General features: G+C 38.4%; 1 protein-coding gene across 1 annotated transcript in view; it reads left to right on the top strand.

Annotated features, from left to right (window-relative positions):
• Positions 1-19291, top strand: part of LOC146314806 (uncharacterized) — a 32329-nt gene extending 13038 nt beyond the window's left edge. The window contains exons 4-28 of the mRNA XM_084737106.1: positions 1449-1574; positions 2252-2278; positions 3272-3298; positions 4222-6198; positions 6959-7078; positions 7485-7700; positions 7783-7845; positions 8789-8827; positions 9015-9056; positions 9156-9227; positions 9350-9385; positions 9744-9791; positions 10031-10084; positions 10201-10248; positions 10383-10631; positions 11529-11589; positions 12250-12371; positions 13069-13116; positions 13359-13406; positions 13708-13824; positions 14089-14124; positions 14948-14983; positions 15077-15103; positions 18371-18415; positions 18512-19291. Coding sequence (XP_084593232.1) covers positions 1449-1574; positions 2252-2278; positions 3272-3298; positions 4222-6198; positions 6959-7078; positions 7485-7700; positions 7783-7845; positions 8789-8827; positions 9015-9056; positions 9156-9227; positions 9350-9385; positions 9744-9791; positions 10031-10084; positions 10201-10248; positions 10383-10631; positions 11529-11589; positions 12250-12371; positions 13069-13116; positions 13359-13406; positions 13708-13824; positions 14089-14124; positions 14948-14983; positions 15077-15103; positions 18371-18415; positions 18512-18663 — 3836 coding nt within the window. The 3' untranslated portion in view covers positions 18664-19291. The remainder of the gene's footprint in view (positions 1-1448; positions 1575-2251; positions 2279-3271; positions 3299-4221; positions 6199-6958; positions 7079-7484; positions 7701-7782; positions 7846-8788; positions 8828-9014; positions 9057-9155; positions 9228-9349; positions 9386-9743; positions 9792-10030; positions 10085-10200; positions 10249-10382; positions 10632-11528; positions 11590-12249; positions 12372-13068; positions 13117-13358; positions 13407-13707; positions 13825-14088; positions 14125-14947; positions 14984-15076; positions 15104-18370; positions 18416-18511) is intronic.
• The last annotated feature ends 234 nt before the right edge of the window (positions 19292-19525 follow it).

Raw genomic sequence — 19525 nt, 5'->3', positions numbered from 1 at the left:
GACCCAACCCTCTTCGTTCTGCGTTCCAGTAATAGTTAAGCAAGCTTGGTACCCAGCAGAACTATGGTTAACGTTGTCCTCACCTGTTTCCCGTATTTAGATACTATGCAATTTGTTTGGTGTTGAAAATAAGAACAAATTTTGAAGGTGGTTTAAAGATGCAAGGACACCTGTAAAAGCAACATCTTAAATTGGCTAATGTTAGTGAAACACGAACGGTCTTTAGCTAATTAATTATGTCTAATCACGGATGAAGCCCATAGAGCAACTGCAGTAGAGAAGTCCTTCAGTAGCCAACACCAACTTGAAAGGGGATAAAATGACTATTCTAGACTTTCCAGATGTTACTGGACTGAATGGATCAAATCCTGATGTTGGGTCATTTTGCAGAGATTGTGATGTGCAGGTTTTTTTTTATCTGTTGTTAGCTTGCTAGTTGCGTTAGCAAAACTCTTGCTGATCTCCAACAATAGCTAGCTAGTAGCTAGTGTTTTGCAGGCATAAGCATATGTTAGCCCTCAAGGCTTTCTGGCAGAAAGCCCATTGTGGTTAAGTGGGAAATAATTATGGTTTGGGTCAAAATAGGAAGCTTTCTGCAGAAATCTCAGAAAGCTAACTGCTCCCATGTGCAAAGAGAAGGAAGCAGGAAATGAGAAGGTTGGCCGAAGTCCTACTGGGTACCAAGATTGGAGGGAAAAGAGATGGGTCAGTTTGGGTTTTTATGGCAGTGTTCAACCCATTTTATCACGTTGATCGGTAAATAGGAATATGAATGGAATATTCATTTTTATTACCCACAGAAATTTCACAGGAGGAATATTGTCAAGTAACAGAATATCTTGTGCATGTAAACACAGTCAGTTATAATTTATAAACCTTTCTGTTTGCTCAGGGAACACCGGCCCTCCTTCATCAAACTGTGTTTGTATTCAAGCACTGGGAGACTCTCTGTCTACTTTAATTTGACACAAAAAATCTAATTTTCTGCTGTGTCAACTATGACTATTAAAACTTAACTGTGATGTGAAAAATCTTCATTTGTATGTGTTTACAGGCAGATGAGATCCCGTGAATAATAACTTGATGAAAGAGGGTCAGTGTGATTTTTTTGTCAAACGCTTTTTTGCAGACGTCACGCAGAGGGCTTTTTGCAGCGGTTAAACTGGAAGGTGGGCGATCCCTGCTCCCAACAGAATATCAATCAATTCCTGAAATCCCGATGAGTTCAGCACCTGTTGCCCCACCCCAGTTTAACCCTTCGCTCTAGAGTTTTTTGGACCTTTCCTCATTGCATTGAATGAGAGCTTTTTCTTTAGCAGTGAGGAAATGTATGACTAAGAGTTCAGGAGCTCTTACTAAAATGGGATGTGTTTGTCCAGGAAAACAACTTCAGTCAAACTAAATAAGTCAGTAAATCAGCTGGTGTGTTCATGTCTCCACTCCACCAGGAGGCCTCACCAAGATCGGCTCAGACCCCATGAAGGTGGTGAACGACGCCGTGGAGGAATCATCACACCTGATCGGTGCAATATTCAAATTTGCTGGCAACCTGATCGCTCCTGACGAAGATGAAGGTACAGTTACAGAACGCATGGTGCAACATAATGTGGTACTACGCCAAAGTGTGTAATAGAACCGCCTACGGTCTTAGAAATGAAATGTTCCACACGGGTTAGTCCTGAAGGGCCGAGGTTCCACACAGAAACATGACATGACACTGACACGTTATCCTCTATTGGATCAGCAGGTCTGTTACACGCTCTGACATTAAACTGGGCTGAAGAAAAAACAAACAGTGCTTCCAGTTAAGCTACAGTAAGCTTAGTGCACAAGATTACCCATAATTCTTACAGAAATTTGTATTGTGCAGCCTGTACTTATCACTTAAAAAATATAGTAATTGTATATTTCTTATTTCATGTTGCATTTTGACCGTGTAGTGTGCACTTACTGTTTTTATTATGTAAGTCAGTCATTCCCAAACACTGGATCGGGACCCACAGGTGTGTCGCAGGACATTTTATTTGGGTCGCCAAATAAATAAAAAGACGATGGAAGAAATTTGGTAATATCTTAATCATTTTTCCCACTAATCAATTAGTTGTCTGGTCCATAAAATGTCAGTGTTCATAAGCATGTTGGAACTGTTAAATAAAAGAAAACAGAGCGATACTGTGATCATTACCACCAATTATTCTGATTAAATTATGACATTAGAGTCATTTACACATTTCTCTCTCCTCTCCTTTAGGAAATCTATACGCAGTGAGAAAAAAAGGTTGGTATCAATGTAATTTTGAATGTTTTTCCTGTTGCAGTCATCACTGTGCCGCAGATGAAAAAGCTTTGCTCGCTGTCATGAATGTCTTCTTCATGCTGCGCTGCATTACATGTGCTGTTCTTTATATTTTATTTCTTTCTCTGGGGGTTTTGAGGGTACAACCAACATTGTTCTCCTCAAGAGGAAGTCATTTTAATGGTACCAAGAAATGCATTTTCCATAGTTAAAGTCTACTTGTGTAGGATGTTAATGCTTTGATTATAAACCCAGGTAAAATGCGTATGAAGGCTTTTCATTACTCTGAACTGCACATGTACATGCAAACTGTCTGCACTTGACTTTATAAACACTGGCATCATTCTTAAGATGGATAATGATGCCTCTGCTTCTGCCTTCAGAGACGTAGTTCAGTGACTGTGTTGTTTTGGTAAAAACTCCCAGAGATTCTTAAAATGTGTGGCTGAGGGATTGTAGGAAGACAAACATGGACGTAGGAAGACAAACGTTGCCAGAGACTTGGTTGTTGTTATGGTGATAGTTTGAAGCTGACTTGATCTATGAACGATCTCAAAGATTCAAGATGGGTGGAGGAGGAGGAGGAGGAGGAGGAAGTGGAGGTGAAGATTAAGAAAAGAAAAGGTATTTTCTGATTAATATATTTGGATGAACATGTAGATTAACTTTAGATGGATATAATCAAACCCCTGTAACAGTAGATTAATGGAGGAAACATCAGTAAAACACTGTACTGGCAATAATCAGAGGTGCTGTTTCTTATTCTGCTGCCCTGTTAACTTTTCTAATGTGAAGCTTGTCTGTTTCACACTAACTGTCTATGATAACTGCTCCCACTAAGCTATTAAACTTCTGCTAAAACTGACAGTGAACTGTGTGTGAGTTGTCAACCAAACCCCGACATGCTTGATGCAGTTAAATCTGCAGTTTTGTTTTGTTATGTTGCTGATTTCCGTTATTCTTTCTGTGTTCTAGGAGAATTTCTACCATCTCGAAGTAAAGGTTTGTACTTCTTCTTTGGCACTTTTTTGCTAGTTTGTTTACAGACTAGAAGAACTGGGAAACTTATTAATTCTACACTGGGATAGGTAGATGGATATGAATGTCCTTTTAATAGCTAATTCACAAGCTAAATGTCAGATTATAACTGTATAGAGCGCTGCATTTTTGTAGGAAAACCCAGATGTTAGCATCGCTCTGGTTCCCTCCACAAAAAGGTCATGAGATTTTCCCATTGGACTCTGGATGATTTGTAGAAAACAAGCTCTGTAGCAAGCAAAAGTACAAAATAATCTCAAGTTACTGCCACTTTTATGATTTTTGATGTATAGATAGATAGATAGTAAGTATACAGAAAATATACATGTAAACACCAAGATCGAAAAATTTAATATCTGAGAATACAGGAAATATATTCAAGAATAAACTACTAAAATGTACAAATACGAAAGAGTAACATACAAGGATACACTACAGCAAATATGAAATGCAAGTAGTATACCAGAATACTGTAAAAAAAAATATCAAAATGCAGAAATAGAAAACTACGTCTGCAGTCTCAAATAGCCACTTGTTAGCATCCATCTTTTTTAAGACCCGCAAAAGCTTCAAAATTCAAAAGTGTTATGTTTACTAATGCTGCTGATGCTGCAGAGGGACATATTGAAGCATTTAGCAGTTGAAGATACAGATATTACCTCCAGGGGTTGGTGGAGACCAAAAACAGAGCAAAAAGTTGATTACACATTGGACTCCAGATAAATGCTAAAATTTCACTGTATCTGCTGGACAAAAATACATTTTACAAATCACTGTAGAGTGTTGGCCAATCCAAAGGTTAGCAACAGCAGTCTATCATAATGTGATAATTTGTCAATTTGTTTTATTGATTGATAATTAAAATAACATTAACATGTTTGCTACAGTTATAGGGATGCAAGCAAAGACGAAACCACCAGCCATCGAAGTCGTGGAGGAGGAGGAGGAGGAGGAGGAGGGAGAGGGAGACGAAGTGGAGGCTGCTGGGGAGGTGGAAGAGGAGGAAGAACTAGAGGAGGAGGAAGAGGAGGAGGAGGAGGAGGAAGAGGAGTATTATGACGAGGAAGAGGAGTATTATGAGGAGGAAGAGGAGTATTATGACGAGGAGGAGGAAGAGGGGGAGGAGGAGGAGGAGGAGGAGGAGGAGGAGGTAGAAGGAGTTGAAGAGGAGGAGGGAGCAGAAGCTGAGGAGGAGGAGGAGGAAGGGGAGGAGGAAGAGGTAGAGCAAGATGAGGAGGAGGAGGAGGAGGAGGGAGCAGAAGCTGCGGAGGAAGAGGAGGAAGGGGAGGAGGAAGAGGTAGAGCAAGATGAGGATGAAGATGAGGAGGAGGAAGAGGAGAAGGAACCTGAAGCAGCTGCAGCTGAGATTGATGAAGATGAGGATGAAGATGAAGAGAAAGAAGAGGCAGCAGAAGAAGAGGCTGACAAAGATGATGAGGAAGAGGAGGAGGAAGAAGAGAAGGCAGAAGCTGCTGATGAAAAAGAAGAAGAGGACGATGATGGTGATGAGGAGGAGGAGGAAGAAGAAGAGATGGCAGAAGCTGCTGCTGATGAAGATGAAGAAGATGAGGAAGAGGAAGAGGAAGAGAAGGCCGATGCCGCTGCTGCTGCTGACGAAGATGAAGATGAAATTTCTCCTGAACCCATCTCCACCTCTGAGGATGAAGAGTCGGCCGTGTCTCCTGACTCCGACTCTGACGCTCCCATCGACGTCGACGACAGTGATGAAGACGTGACCCTGCCTGATGAAGATGACGATAAACAAGACGAAGACGACACCAGCGACGAAGCGTTCACTGACACCTCAGACGTCAGTGAATCTGTAGTTCTCTCCAGCGATGAGAAGGAAGAGCTGGACGATGATGACGATGATGAAGATGACAAATTAGCTGAGGGTGTCGCATCATCTGACAGCGATGATGTCGCTGCAGAGGACAGTGAGGAAGACCTGGAGCTTGATCTTCCTCCTTTGCCTGCTGCTGAAGATGAAGATGATGATGATGAAGATCTTGAAGAAGAGGTCAAAGTTGCTGAAGACACTGATGAAGATGATAAACTTGCTGAAGAGGAAGATCTTCCTCCTTTGCCTGCTGCAGAGGATGATGAAGATGATGAAGACGAGGAGGAAGACGTCAAAGTCGCTGAAGACACTGATGAAGACGAAGATGAACTTGACGTCCATAAACTCGCTGAAGAGGAAGATCTTCCTCCTTTGTCAGCAGCTGAAGATGATGATGAAGATGAAGATCTGAAAGAGGACATCAAAGTCACCGAAGACACCGATGAAGATGATGATGAGGACGAGGACATCTCAGTTGCCTCCTCCGAACACTTCGCAGACGATGAAGATGATGAGGAAGACAGTGACCTCAAAGACGAGGACCTCGACCTTTTGAAAGACTTCAAAATTGACCTCGAGGATGATGTCATTGGAGAGGACATCCATGACGATGATGATGATGATGATGATGATAAAGAGGAGGAGAAGGAGGAGGAAGAGGAGGACGTCTCACCTCTTGAGAGCACAGACAGTGGAGTCTTGGGTGATGAAGATGATGATGATGACATCACTTTTAAAACAGATGAAGAGTCTGTCGGAGAGACCGTGTTCAGCGATGACATCACCTATGACACAACCGATGACGATGATGATGATGATGAAGATATTGACACCAGCTCACTTGAGTTCACCTTCGATCACGACGACGAAAAAGACGTCACAGAGACGTTGGTTGGCATTGAAAAAGATGGTGAAGATCTCACACCAGAGTCCTTAGCTGCTGAGGATGAAGAAGATGACGATGAAGATGAAGATGATGAAGATAAGGAAGACGATGATGATGCTGATGACATCTTGTTTGCAGGTATAGTCCCACACAATATGACACGATGCGATATGATACGACACATGACACAATATGATATCACAAGATATGATATAATATCACATGACACGATACGACACAAGATGATACAATACAATATAATACAATATAATATAATATAATATAATATAATATAATATAATATAGTACAATATAATATAACAATATAACATAATATCACAGTAACTAAGTTTAGTAAACTAATTTAGTTATACAAACTAGCATATGTATATATATATATAAATTTTACATACATACACACACACACATGTCCTCATTCAATTTTCTTTACAGATGAAAAATAAAGAAATTAAAAAATGTTTCTCCAAAATTAATTCACAACAGAAACAGAATATGCTGCAGAACTCAGACGATTGTTCTCACTATTTTCTACATTTTTACAAATCGATCAATTAATGGAGAAAATGATCAGCAGATTAATTCATAATGAAAACAATCATTAGTTGCAGTCTGATACAAAATAGTTCAAAATGAGCTCTTCCTCAACCAGCTACAACAGTAAAGTCCTGCTTTTATATTAATGTATGAGTCATTATCATCTAATAATATAATAATATAATAATACACTAATTACACTGACTATACTTTTACTAAAAATAACATTTTCCATGCAGGGCTTTTACTTGCAATAGAGATTTTTTACAGTGTGGTTTTAGTAAATTTACTTGAATAAAGGATCTGAATGCTTCCTTCCTTCCTTCCTTCATGTATTTTGCAGCTGCAGCTGCAGGAGTGTTCACTGTCCAGGAGGAGGCAGTAAAGACCGAGGAAGACGCCGATGAGGACGAGGATGACGTCAAACAGGCTGCTGATGAAGATGAATCTGAGGAGGCCGATGGTGAGCGTCACATGTCCTTTAATAACACTCGCTGTGTTTTACACACGATTAAACGATGTGAACTCATTTAACACGTCATTAAACCTGTTTCATGCATGAAATCAAATCAGGAAAATTCTGAGGTTCTGATTTCTATTTCTAGATTTACATGTAACTTATTCTGAAAATTAAATACAATGTTTCTTAGGTTTCATTTGAAGTTTTTACTTCATGTCACAGCCTCATTCATCTGTAAGTTGAAAACAGTCCAGTGCAGCTTAAAGGACAAAGAGCCAAACCACAATCCTGATGCACATTATATAATAATAAAACTCAAGTTACAGTAGAAAAACCTTGACTGCTGCTTGAACTGTGACACATAAATAAAAGCAGTCATCTCACGAATGCTGCTTTCTTTCACCCTCAGATATCATTCACCCCACTGCTCTTGATGAGGACGAGGAGGACGAGGATGAGGGAGGAGATGAAGAGCCGACCGCCGAGCTGAAGAAAACGGTCGACGAGCCAGAAGACAAAAAAGAGGAGGACGATGAGGACGACGAGGAGGAGAAGGCGACGGTGGACGTGATCAAACCCGTGCCTGAGCCTGAGGAAGAAGCACCAAAGCCTGAACCCTGTGCAGGTCAGAGGTCGAGGATGTTTACAGATGTTGTATCGCATTTATCTCCGCCGTGACTTTAACTTCAACTGCTCTGTGATTTCAGTGTGTCCCTGCATGCACTCTGCAAAGGACACAGAGACCGAGACCAAGACACAAGACAAAAAAGGTTTGGGATGCTCCTGTAAAGTCAAATATACTGTGTTGCATCTTTATTTTAAAAAGACAGAAAAAGTCAGTCGGTGGAAGACTTACATTTGAAATCAAGTATTGTTTGGTGTCCATGTATCTCTGGTGCAGACAAAAAGGATAAGAGAAGTAGTCAAAAGTCCCAATGAAATTTTAATGTTGTTGCTCTTAATATGTTGGATAAAACTATAAATAAAAACAAACTTTTCCATCTACATTCAATGGAATATAAAAAAATATATATTTATTGTTCAAACTGATTAACTTTTTTGTTGTTTTGTAAATATACACTCATTCTAAATTTGATGCCTGCAACATGTTTCAAAAAAGTCTGGAGAAGAGCTGAATGTCTTTTCTTTCAACACTCAGTCAGTCAGTCAGTCAGTGTACCTGAACTTTTTTACTACGAAGACATCGTCTCACTTAAATAAGCGTCTCTGAAAAAGATGTATTACAAGTTGAAAAGTAGTTGTTAATCATTGCATTCCCTTTTTTATTATGTTTTGCACAACGTCCCAAAAACAGAGACTATATTATGGATCATAAAACACTATTTGTGTGACTCTACCTTTTATTAAGTTGATGCAAATTGTTTTTTCTTCTCTTAAATTTAGTGTAAATCACACTCATCACATTCAGTATTTCTTCTCTTATGATGTTAAATTATGTTCAGTTTGTCTGCAGACATGAGTTTTAATAAAATGTTAATTAAATGAGAAAGGTGTTTTAGCCTAATTAACATAATTAAAGACTTTTTACTTTGCACTAAAATGCCATATAAAATTCAGTTTCCTACCCGCTAATATTGCTAGAATAAAAACCTAATTTGCTATGATGAATGCAGATTTGTGCAGCAGTGGTTTCTCTGTGAAAATCTCCGTGTTTGTAACTTTAACTCTGTGATCTTGTGTTTGTGTTTTCAGACACTCTGAAGAGGGTTTCAGCTGTCAGGAGGAAAAAAGGTACCGTTTACTATTCCAGGTTTTTTAATTAGAAGGATTCTCATTAAAGCCACAAAACGTCTCGTCCAAAAAATATTCTTTGAGTCCAAATACAAATAAAAGTAATCCATGATACTGAAGTTTATATATTTTTTAATCCATTTCTAAGCAACAAATTGTCTTTTTTTTTTTAATTTCTAATTTTAATATCGTGAAGCTTTGAAGACGGACGAGGCGCCAAAAAAGAAAGGTAACACTGAACACTGTAACACACCATATTTATACCACCTTTATCTTTAAAGTTAAACTAAATGTAATGAAGTTAATGATGTGCATTTGTTTTATGCAGGTCTGCCCAGGATGTCGAGTCTGGGGGGCCAAAGAATCAGGAGGATTAGGAGAATTCCTCCGATGTTCAGAGGTACTCAGATTTACTACGGTCTTAATCTGCATCAGCTGTTTGACTTGATGTGTGTGTCAGTCATTAGTGCATAAACTTTGATTAATGGGATGTTTTTTTCTTTCCAATTTCCAATAAAAAAGCCAGGAAAGCAGAAAAGACCAAGACTTCCAAAACAGGTAAGTGAATGAATCAGCCACTAATAACTCACATTCACACTCAGTCTGTGATACGAGACAGAAAAAGTGTCGTACTGTAGATATAAGACATGCAGAGACCACTGTCATATGAAGAATATGGATCTGGGAGGACATGCAGCAACTTCCAGATGCTTTCAAACACACAACCTCCTTTCCATCACAGAGATCTGCAGGAGGATGGACTACACAAACACACAGGAAGGAAAGTTAAATCCCACAATGAAAGAAACGATCCAGACATCAGTTTGAGGACAGACAGAGAGGTCTCAGGACGCCTGAGTGAAAAGTGAAAAGAGACGTTCTTTTCATCTGGTGTTTTTTTTTCCCTCTTTGACAGAGACAGAGACCAAAAAACAAGAGGAGGCTCAAGAATCTGCACAAGACGGTATCTGTTATTTTATTATGATTTTTAAAATGCAAATGTCAGTGCTGACAAGACACAAAGAGCCAAAGACAGGAAGTAAATCTAACAAGGACACACAAGGGAAAACATACCAAAATAAAACAGGAAGTGACAAAAAAACAAAACTACTGCACCATGGAGTGGAATTCAGAACAAGAGTATCAGAAATGTAACTGGGGGCAAACATTTATTCTGTATATAAACACACACATCTGTTTCAGTTGGCCCTTGCAGACCTGCACCTGTCTACTGCCCGTCTCCACCTGGCTGGTACGGTAGGTATTCAGAAACAAATTAAAAAGTCATCATACAATAAATAAATAGTTTCATAACTCTGTTTATGTCCAAATGTTATCTGCCAAAAATGTTAAATAACCTCTTTATCTTCCAGTTCATCACGTCGTCACAGACAACCCGTACCCTCCTCCCACCGTGTCAGGTATTCTGTCACTGTCGCTTCAACTAGAAGTGATATAATATCAGTAAAAGATGATTCCTGTAGCATGTTTTTACCAGTGTGATAATATAGTTTCACATGTTTTTGACTATAGAAACATATTTTGATGTTTTCAGCTCCTTCTGCTCCTGTTCTGACCGCTCACCCCGTCCACCCCGGAGCTCCACCTCTGCAGCCTCTCTATCAGCAACAGCCACCACCGATGTATCCGCAGTACCAACCGTATCCACTGCCGATGCAGCCAATGATGCAGCCTCAACCAGAACCAGTCGAACCAGTCCAGCCAGAGGCCCCAGAAGAAGAGGCTCCTGTTGAGGTCCAGACCGCAGCTGCCGAAGCTCCGCCTACTGCAGCTCCAGTCCAGGGTGAGGACGCTGATGGTTTCATCCCAATCAAACACTCAGTCATAACATGAAAGTATGTGTGATGAATCTGGTTCGCTCAAAGACATAAAACCTTTATCATTTTATATTTAGAATATGGTTTGACATGAAAGGAAAAAGTTTGTGATCCCTGCAAACTTTGATCAGATTTTAGGAAAGAAGCTGCAGAGCTGCACAGAAGAAACATGATAAAACAGACTTACTGATGACTTTATGCTGGAAAAGAAATGATGCCTTGCTTTAAAGATTAAAAAACATTTCCATGATGTCAAACACCGATATAAAGCAAAATGGTAAACAGAACCTCGCTGTCCACCGCAGAGGTGCAACAAACTTCTAGATAGTGTGAGACTTTCTCTGACTTTGACTTATTCAGTCCAACATAAAGACCCCAACATAAAGGAACATAAAGAAAAGTTTTAAATAGAGCCTCCAGAGAGGGTTCTAAGGGCTCCAACAGAAATCCAACCAAAGGATTCTACTGAGAACTGTTACATATTATAGTACAAAGAACCCTTGACTCTTCTAAAAAATGAAAGTGTTCTTAATGGAACCCTTAGTCTCACAAAAAAAAAAAAAAATCCTTGACAAATCCTTTCTTCCAAAAAAGGGCTCTTCAGCAGCAGATTGATAAAATGAGTAAATGATGAGTTTATTCGTGACATTTTACTTCTAACTAAAGTAAAAAAGTATCTTTTCTTCAAAACTTGGAAATATTGAAATCATCTCAACAATAAAAACACATATATGTTTACTTAAGAATGTGAATAAATTATAATGATTTTAGATGTTGTAACATTAAATTAAATCTTTACTTTTGCAGAATAATATAAGTAAAAAAACTTGTATTTCATGATTTACTGAAACTCTTTGTTAAAGAACCAGAGCCTGTTGAAGAAGAAGTGAAGGCTGCCTCTGCCAAGAAAGGTACAAACTATCAGTTAAACTCAAACGAGTGCTGTAATTATTTCTCTCTTAATTATTGCAGTGAATAATAATTAATATCTGATATTTTCCAGCTGCAAAGAAGAAAACGAAGGCTGCTGACTCAGAGAAAGGTACTGTACGCTCCTCCAGATCCACTTAAAGCTCATATTTGTCAGTAAACTGGAGTGTTTTCCTGTAACAAAGCGCAGCTGCAGCGTTTAACAGTGATGTGCGATGACACGATGTGCTGTTTGAATGCATTCATTATGGAAAATTAACTCTGCACGGCCATTTCACTCCAATTATCCCCTCAGAGCCGGCGGCGGGCGAAGAGAAAACAAAGAAAGGTAATTTATGTTTACAGCTCTGTAATTTGCCTGTTTTCTCTGGCGTGCACTCGAGTGTTGTTACAGATGATACAGACGGTGGTTTGAGCTGTAAATACTCAGAATTACACGATTCACTAAGACGTGCACGACATTATTCAACATGTTTCAGTGATTCTGGATGCTGCTGTTTCCAAAGACAAAAACAGATTATCTTTTTTAAATTTTTATTTAACACATATGGTAATTATTTTGCATTTTATTAATGCAATGAATGTAACTGTACATAAACAAAATAAGAAAAAAAAAAACAATCTCCTCTGAAACTTGAAATCTTTGGTTATAAGGAGATTAAGAAGCAATCACTATAATCTGAAAATACATAATAATGTTTTTGAGACAGGTGCATTTGTTTTTACAGAACCGGCGGTAAAAGAGAAAACCAAAACTGCTGCAGCTGCAAAGAAAGGTAAAAAATAATTCACTCATTCCCTCGATTCATCCATGACACAAATGATGTGTGATGTTCAAGGCTCTTAAAATGCTCAATTCTTTGATTTTTAGTTCATTTTCCTGTTTAGTTTAGCAATGTTTAGTTTTATTATTTTTCGAGAGCAGGTGCAGTGTGTTATCAGACTTCCCAGCATGCATTAAAACTCTCCTGAGGGCTTTTATTGTCTGAAGAAAACATAACCGTGATATAAACCCTCTGCACCCTTTAACTTTCACTGGAAGCAGTTTCACATGTTGCTTTTGTGCCAAAGCTGGAATAAAGCAGCTCCACCAGGAGCAGCTGTAGATATAAAGTGTGTGATGTGGGTTGTGAAACTTAAAGATAATACTCTTTAAACTGAGATAATATAAAATAAAATGATTCAAGTCCAGTTGAATGATATTTTTAAGTTGAACCAGCTCCAAATTCTTTACAGTGTGGATTAAAAAAAGGCTGTTTACAATAAACTTTTAAGTTGAGTGAGTAGATTGGTGTTTATATTAAAAACCAGAGAGTGAAATTCAAATCAATCAAAAATCAGATCAAAATTATATTTAAAAAAAAATAGCACAAAGAGTCTTCCTTCTCCTTCATGTGAAGAAGCTGCTAATATTTCACTGAGAAAAACAAATTATTCAGGCCACTAATCAAGACTCTTTCCTCATCCTGTCAGAGCCTGCAGCCGTACGTCAGAAGAGGAAAGCAGCCTCTGAAAAGACAGGTGACACACACACACACACATACACACACACACACACACACACACACACACACACACACACACACACACACGCACGCACACACACATGCACACACTAACACACACACACACGCACACACACTAACACACACACACACACGCACACACACACTCCGACACTCATTCATTTACATAAAGTCAATCATTGTTCCTGTCAGTGTTGTGAACGATGATTGGAAACTAATTGTTTCTGCTTCTCTCAGAAGAAAAGCCTGTCAAGAGCAAAGCGAAGGCGTCTGCAGCCAAGAAAGGTGAAAACTGTCTGAACATGCATCAGTTCACAAAAATACACTTCTTACTTTTTGTTTTTGGTGATAGTTTTTCTCTTGTATTATATTTTCTGTTGATGCAAATGCTTCATAAAACAGACTTATAATAAATGTTTAATCTTAAGTATGACACAGAAAAGCATATCAGGAGTTATTTATAAAACTTAAAGCAAAATCTAAACTTGACGTAAGTGATTTTCCTGCAGGAAATGTTTTTTAAATAAATGAAGCTGCAGGATTTGGTTCAAGTGATATAAATTTTAATCAGATTTTCCGTGAACAGATGCAGAACCACATCCACAGCCGATCAGACTGAGAACCAGACTAGAATCCGCGAGGAGGGCGAATGTGACGTCTCCGGCGAAGGAAGAGAAACCTGCCAGATCTTCATCTGAAGCAGGTAATAATGCTGCAAGACCAAATGATCTGAATTAGTTCAGTTCAGTTTTATCAGTCATCATGTACAGCAGGTGAGCACAGGATCAACGGTACAATGAAACGTGTTGGACGAGAAAAACAGGTGAGCTCAGCAGTAAGAGCACCAGGTGAAGATAAATTAAGAAAACACAGAAAGAGATAAATAAAATATAACATATATAGTGGCCAGAGCAGAGTTTTATACTGAAACCTGCAGCTGTTAATTTTTACTTCATTTTATTTTCAGCCAAGACGAGATCGAAATCACTGGCAGACAAGAAAAGTAAGTACATTCTTGTATGCTTGTATTTGTTGGTTTGCTTGTGGATTAAAATCAGTATTCTGCAGATTAAAAAAAACATCTATTCTTTAAGTGTCAGTGTTTGTTGACAAGTTTGTTGCCCCGAGAGCAGCAGAGCCCAAACTTTTTCATGTCAACGACTCCTAACTATAGATGCATATCGGACCACGGACCCCCGGTTTAAGAGGATTTTTTTTCTTATGTAATCTCCTCTGAGTGTTTTGTTTAACATGCAGGTTGGAAAATAATAAAGTCCTCATAGTCAATCAATGACCAAATTAAGTAAATCAAATATTCTATTCCTCATTTTGCTGTTTTTGTGATGTAAAAAACAATGTTGTCTATTTAACTTCCTGCACTGAAAATAAAAGTTCATAAATACTTAGACATATATTGAAACTATAACAAGTATAAATTTCTGCTGTTGGATGCACCAGAACAGCATTTCATTTTACTGATATTCATAAAGTTTTGTAGGAAGCTTCACCTTGACAGACTAGAATCAATTTCCTGGTCATATTGAATGTTTGATGGCATGTTAACAAGTTTCAATAAAAACAATAAGTAAGCTAACAACTCGAGGACTCGAGGAAATGTTGAGTCTCTACAGACATGAATCTTTCAGGACAAATCACAGACAGATTATGAGGTTAGTTTTATGTATGATAAAGTTCTAATGAGAGACATGTCAGCCTGTGCCGCGCTGAGAATAAAGGGAATAATATCCACAGAATATTAAAATGTTCAACACGGTTATGGAGAGATTGTTTGCCAGGATGTAACAGGGCCGTCTTTCGTCTCACAGGCAAAGCCGAGAAGGCAGAGAGGAAATCTGTCAAAGGTACGGATCCAGAGTGAGACAGTGAGTCTGATGTGTGTGTTCTGCAAATCTGACGTTGATCACCTCCTCTGTTTTTCTTCTTTCACACTTTAGACAAAGAGAAACAACCAGCACAAGCCAGTGAGTATGAAAGCATCACGGATGTTTGTCTCCAGTGTGAATAATCTCCAGGCACCATAATGACTCTTAACATCCACATTTAAGCTGAAAGAAGTGTTATTTATCCAGAAGTCAATGACAGCGACCCTGAGAACTCAACACACTGCAGATAAACAAAACCACAAGCAAATTAAGGAGCTTTGTTTTAAAACACAAACTGAAAAAAATGGAGATTCAATATGGTACTTGTATATGTCAGAAAGACCAAAAGTATTTCCGGTGGTTTCTGCTGCAGAAAAAAAGTAGTTCCTACAGGAAACTGCTCACAGCAAGGTCTGCGGGTTATTTTGAGTAACTGGGTCATGATTTTTGGAAAGAGACACTGGTTTTGAATTTTTCAGGTATATTTTTACGGAGCTTTGGGCACCACAGAACATGTGCAATTTAGTCTCATTATATTGGAAAGAAGGCAGACATGTCTACAGCTGATAATCTCCAGAACTCTGCAACTCACACCAAAACAATCTGGATGGATTAACAGCACTACAGGCCTAAGGATAAATATGTCTTTTTTTATTTTGAGGTGAACTGTCCCTTTAAGGCAACAGAAAACAAACAAATATTGCAGGAAAAAAGAGGATTATTTATGCAAAAGATTTTGCACATTTCTTCTAGGTAAAAATCATAACCTGGTTGTAATTAGGTTTCTTCAAAAAGGTGTAAAAGGCCCTGCACACTTACTCAAACTAATTAGACCAGGTTGAAGTATAAAGCTTTGCACAGAGCTATGATGGGACTTACACAATGTCACAAAAATGTGCTTAGAAAAATGCTAACAGGGTAAACTGCATCCTTCAGTTTTTCATGATTAAGTTAATTTATTTGGTACAAATAATGTAGGTTACTACTTTTAATTTGCACCATTCAGTCGTGCTAACATTTAAATGACATGCCCGCATCAATTGCACTTAGTTTTTGTAGGTTGCTTCATATGACTTCTGCAAGTTAGTCTCATTATATTGGACAAAAAGCAGACATCTCTGCAGCCGATACCTCCAAAAGTGTGCAGCTCACACAAAACAATCTGAATGGATAAATAGCAAAACAGGCCAGAGGGGAAAAAATGCACTTATAAGAATGATAACAGGTCGAGGAGCAGCATCCTGAAATGTGCAACAGGACTAATAGTTTGGGAGATGTCAGTCATGCATGGTTTGCACAGCCCACAGAGCCCCGAGGAGACGTTACTCAGGCAGTTTAACAGACCTGTGTGGGCGGACTCACACTGAGCCGGGGCTTTAAGATGACGCCTAATTTAAGCTGCATATGAATGTATTTGTTTGCAGATTTGGTTGGCTGTTTTCACAGTCGATCAGAATGAAGCATATTCAGGAGTAAAACAATAAATCAAACTTAAACGTACTCTGTCACCTGGATGAATCAGTCGTGTTTGTTTTACACCGTGTGCTTGTTGTTCGTAGAGAACGGAAAAAGATCCTCCCATAAAGCCTGAGGTATTCAGTTAATTTCCTCCGTCTTTCCACTGGTTAACTTAACACGAACAGACGTTCCCTTTTAATGACATTAGGAACATAAGTGATTAGAATTTAATGAGATGAAGTGATTGAGACGAGATTACTGGCCTTTTGAGCCGCCTTGAGTCATCAGAAGAGATTATGGTCTTTGATGAATACGGCAACAATCATACTTAGCTGGATTGATTAAATCCATGAACCAAAACCACATTAAATTGGGGTATTAGTGTTCTGTTCTTATTGAGTCATCCAGTGGAGCATCAACACCCCCTCACTGTCCCGACTGACTCCACACTGTCCTCATGTGACCGTCTGACACAGCAGCTCCTGTTTCTCAGGGTGTCATCAGACGTAGTTTGATTTTTCTTTCATTTTTAATGTACATGCCTGGATTTGGGTTGTTTCAGATGATTTAAACAGGCAAGATAAACACATATTAGTGAAAATGTGTTTTATTTTTTGAGATTTCACAACTTTATGGAAAATACCAATATTCAAACTGAGTAAACTTTATAATAAACATCATTAATAAATGGCAAATTGAGTCAGTTAAACTTAAGTTAATGTTATTTCACTGTTAACAAACAATAAAATGATAATAATGTTTACTAATTATTAATAAATTGAGTAACAGAGCTGTGTAATAATGATAAAATACGATGCATTATTGCGTTAGAAATATGTGTTAACATTGTAAAAGTATTTGTTTGTTAATAGAATAACTTAACTAGTTTAATTAACTGTTGATTCATCATTTATTAATGATGGTGATTATAAAGTGTTACAGAAAATGACCTTGTAGTTTAGAGACAAGATCCCACTCAGAATATTTTAAATATTTCCTCATAAACTGCAGTTAAAGTCAAACTGAAATCAGAATTCTTTGCATTATTTTTTGCAATGAAAATTTAAATCAGTAAGACTGTAGCTGTTGTGCTTTTTTGTATTTTTTTTTTTTAAACACTTTTCTATTTTCATTCAGAAAGTGGAAGCTAGTCAAAGGTGCTGATATTATTTTAGCACTGAATCCTGATAAGTGTTGATTTTCACGCATGTTACTTCCACATCTGCTGAGCACTACTGGTAAACACAAACATTAACCAAAGCACCCATCATTTAGTCCCAGGAACTACTGGGACTGTCGGTCCCCTCTGAACATCTGAACAAAAATCTAACTGTTTTGCAGCTGCAGATTTAAAAAAAAATTGTGGCTGATAAAAATGGACTAAGTAGAAATGTTCAGGGCTGCAGGCTCTGCCCCAGTGTTCCTGAGCAGGGGCTTTTTGGGGGTAAAATAATGTCCGCATAACTTTTGGTTCTTGCAGTAGAAACCCTCTGAACTCCCCCAAAGGTTCCCTGTGTTTTTATATTTTTTATTTATTTTTTTTATTTATTGTGGTGTAAACGCAGCTTTTTAAGTCCACGGGAGAAAATCAAAATACATGAAGCAGTTATAAAAACAATATTCAAATATTTTTGGTTTGTTAATTAAAACCGGGACAAAATAAGCACACAAGGCAAACTCAAAGAGATAAACTGTGTGTTGATTTCTAGCAAAAATGAATTTTAATTTCAGAAGGACTTTAACAGGAGAATGAAAATACAAAAGAACACCACTCTTTTTTCTCTCTCCAGGCTGACTTTCCTCCTACTTTCACTTCTTTCATGCATGCAGACACACATCTTTGTCTTCTTTCTCTCTCACACACAAACACAATCACATATCAATGTATTTTACCCTGTGTTTTTGCAGAAGAGCCCCAGACTGAAGACAACACGACAGAAAAGAAGAAAACAGGTAAGACAGTTGCTGAAATTTCAGACACTGGACTCTCCCCTTCTCAAACCGTCCTGTTCTCAGCCATCTCTCTGTCTCATCTGTCTGTCCTCACAGGACAAAGATACTTCCAGTGCATTTACGTCCCAGGTAAAAATGCACAGTACCCGTTGCGACCTTTCTCCCCGGCCATGTCCCCCACCATGATGTCCCCTGCGATCCGGTCCATGCTGGAGCAGCAGAGAGCAGCGAGGACGTCGGGCCAATAGGACGCCAGCCTGAACTCTCACCTCATTTCTGACATGCACTGCACCTCCCGGTCCAGCAGGGGGAGGTGTTTTTAAATCTGTGAAATCCTCTAACTCTGAGGAAAAAAACACAGACAGATAAGAGTGGACAGAACTATTGTGTCTTTAATTTATTTCTGTTTATTTTTCTCTCTTTATGTGGTTGAGCTCCTGGGGTTTATGATCATTTTTCCTGTTTTTCTCTCAGCTGATGCTTCACTAATCATCACTGCTGCGCTTTGCTTCAGTCTGAGATATAAAATCACCAACAACATCACAAAGAAGCATTCATGTGAATATTCTTAACTCATTACCATGTACATAATGCTTGTGTTTGTAATTTACGCTGAAATAAACACACACCTTTGGCATGTTGTTTTTCAGTTTACTTTTGCGGTTCAGTTTAAGATGGGCTGACAGTCATTCTTTTCTGTTTTAAAAGATATTTTTTGATGCTGCAAATCATTTGCAGAAAAGAAATATAAAGCAATAAACACAAAACTCAGTCCCTCCAGGATTTAAATGCTTTTTTCCCGTTGCAGCCTAAACTGCCTTATTTCACAGCATCTTTTTTAAAAAATTGTGATGCACATTGGAATGTTTTTTGGCATTTCTTGCAATGAAATTGCAGGAGCGGGTAAAAATTGCAAAAAAACAAAACAAAAAAGAGGTTGCATAATTTGCTAATTGTATACAACTTGTTCCAGGGAGTGTTCGAAGTAACCTTAACAAAAAAACTCAGGGTTTCACATATTCTAACAAAATATTTTTAATATGGAAATGAAGAAGTGCAGCTGGGGGGGTGTTCCACAAAGAAGCAAAATCTTTTTGGAGCTCAAACTCA

Source organism: Lutjanus erythropterus, chromosome 15, assembly GCF_056507025.1.
Source record: "Lutjanus erythropterus isolate fLutEry1 chromosome 15, fLutEry1.hap2, whole genome shotgun sequence".
Lineage (NCBI taxonomy): Eukaryota > Metazoa > Chordata > Actinopteri > Lutjaniformes > Lutjanidae > Lutjanus > Lutjanus erythropterus.
The sequence above is the reverse complement of the archived record's forward strand: the minus strand, read 5'-3'. Positions and strand labels throughout refer to the sequence as shown.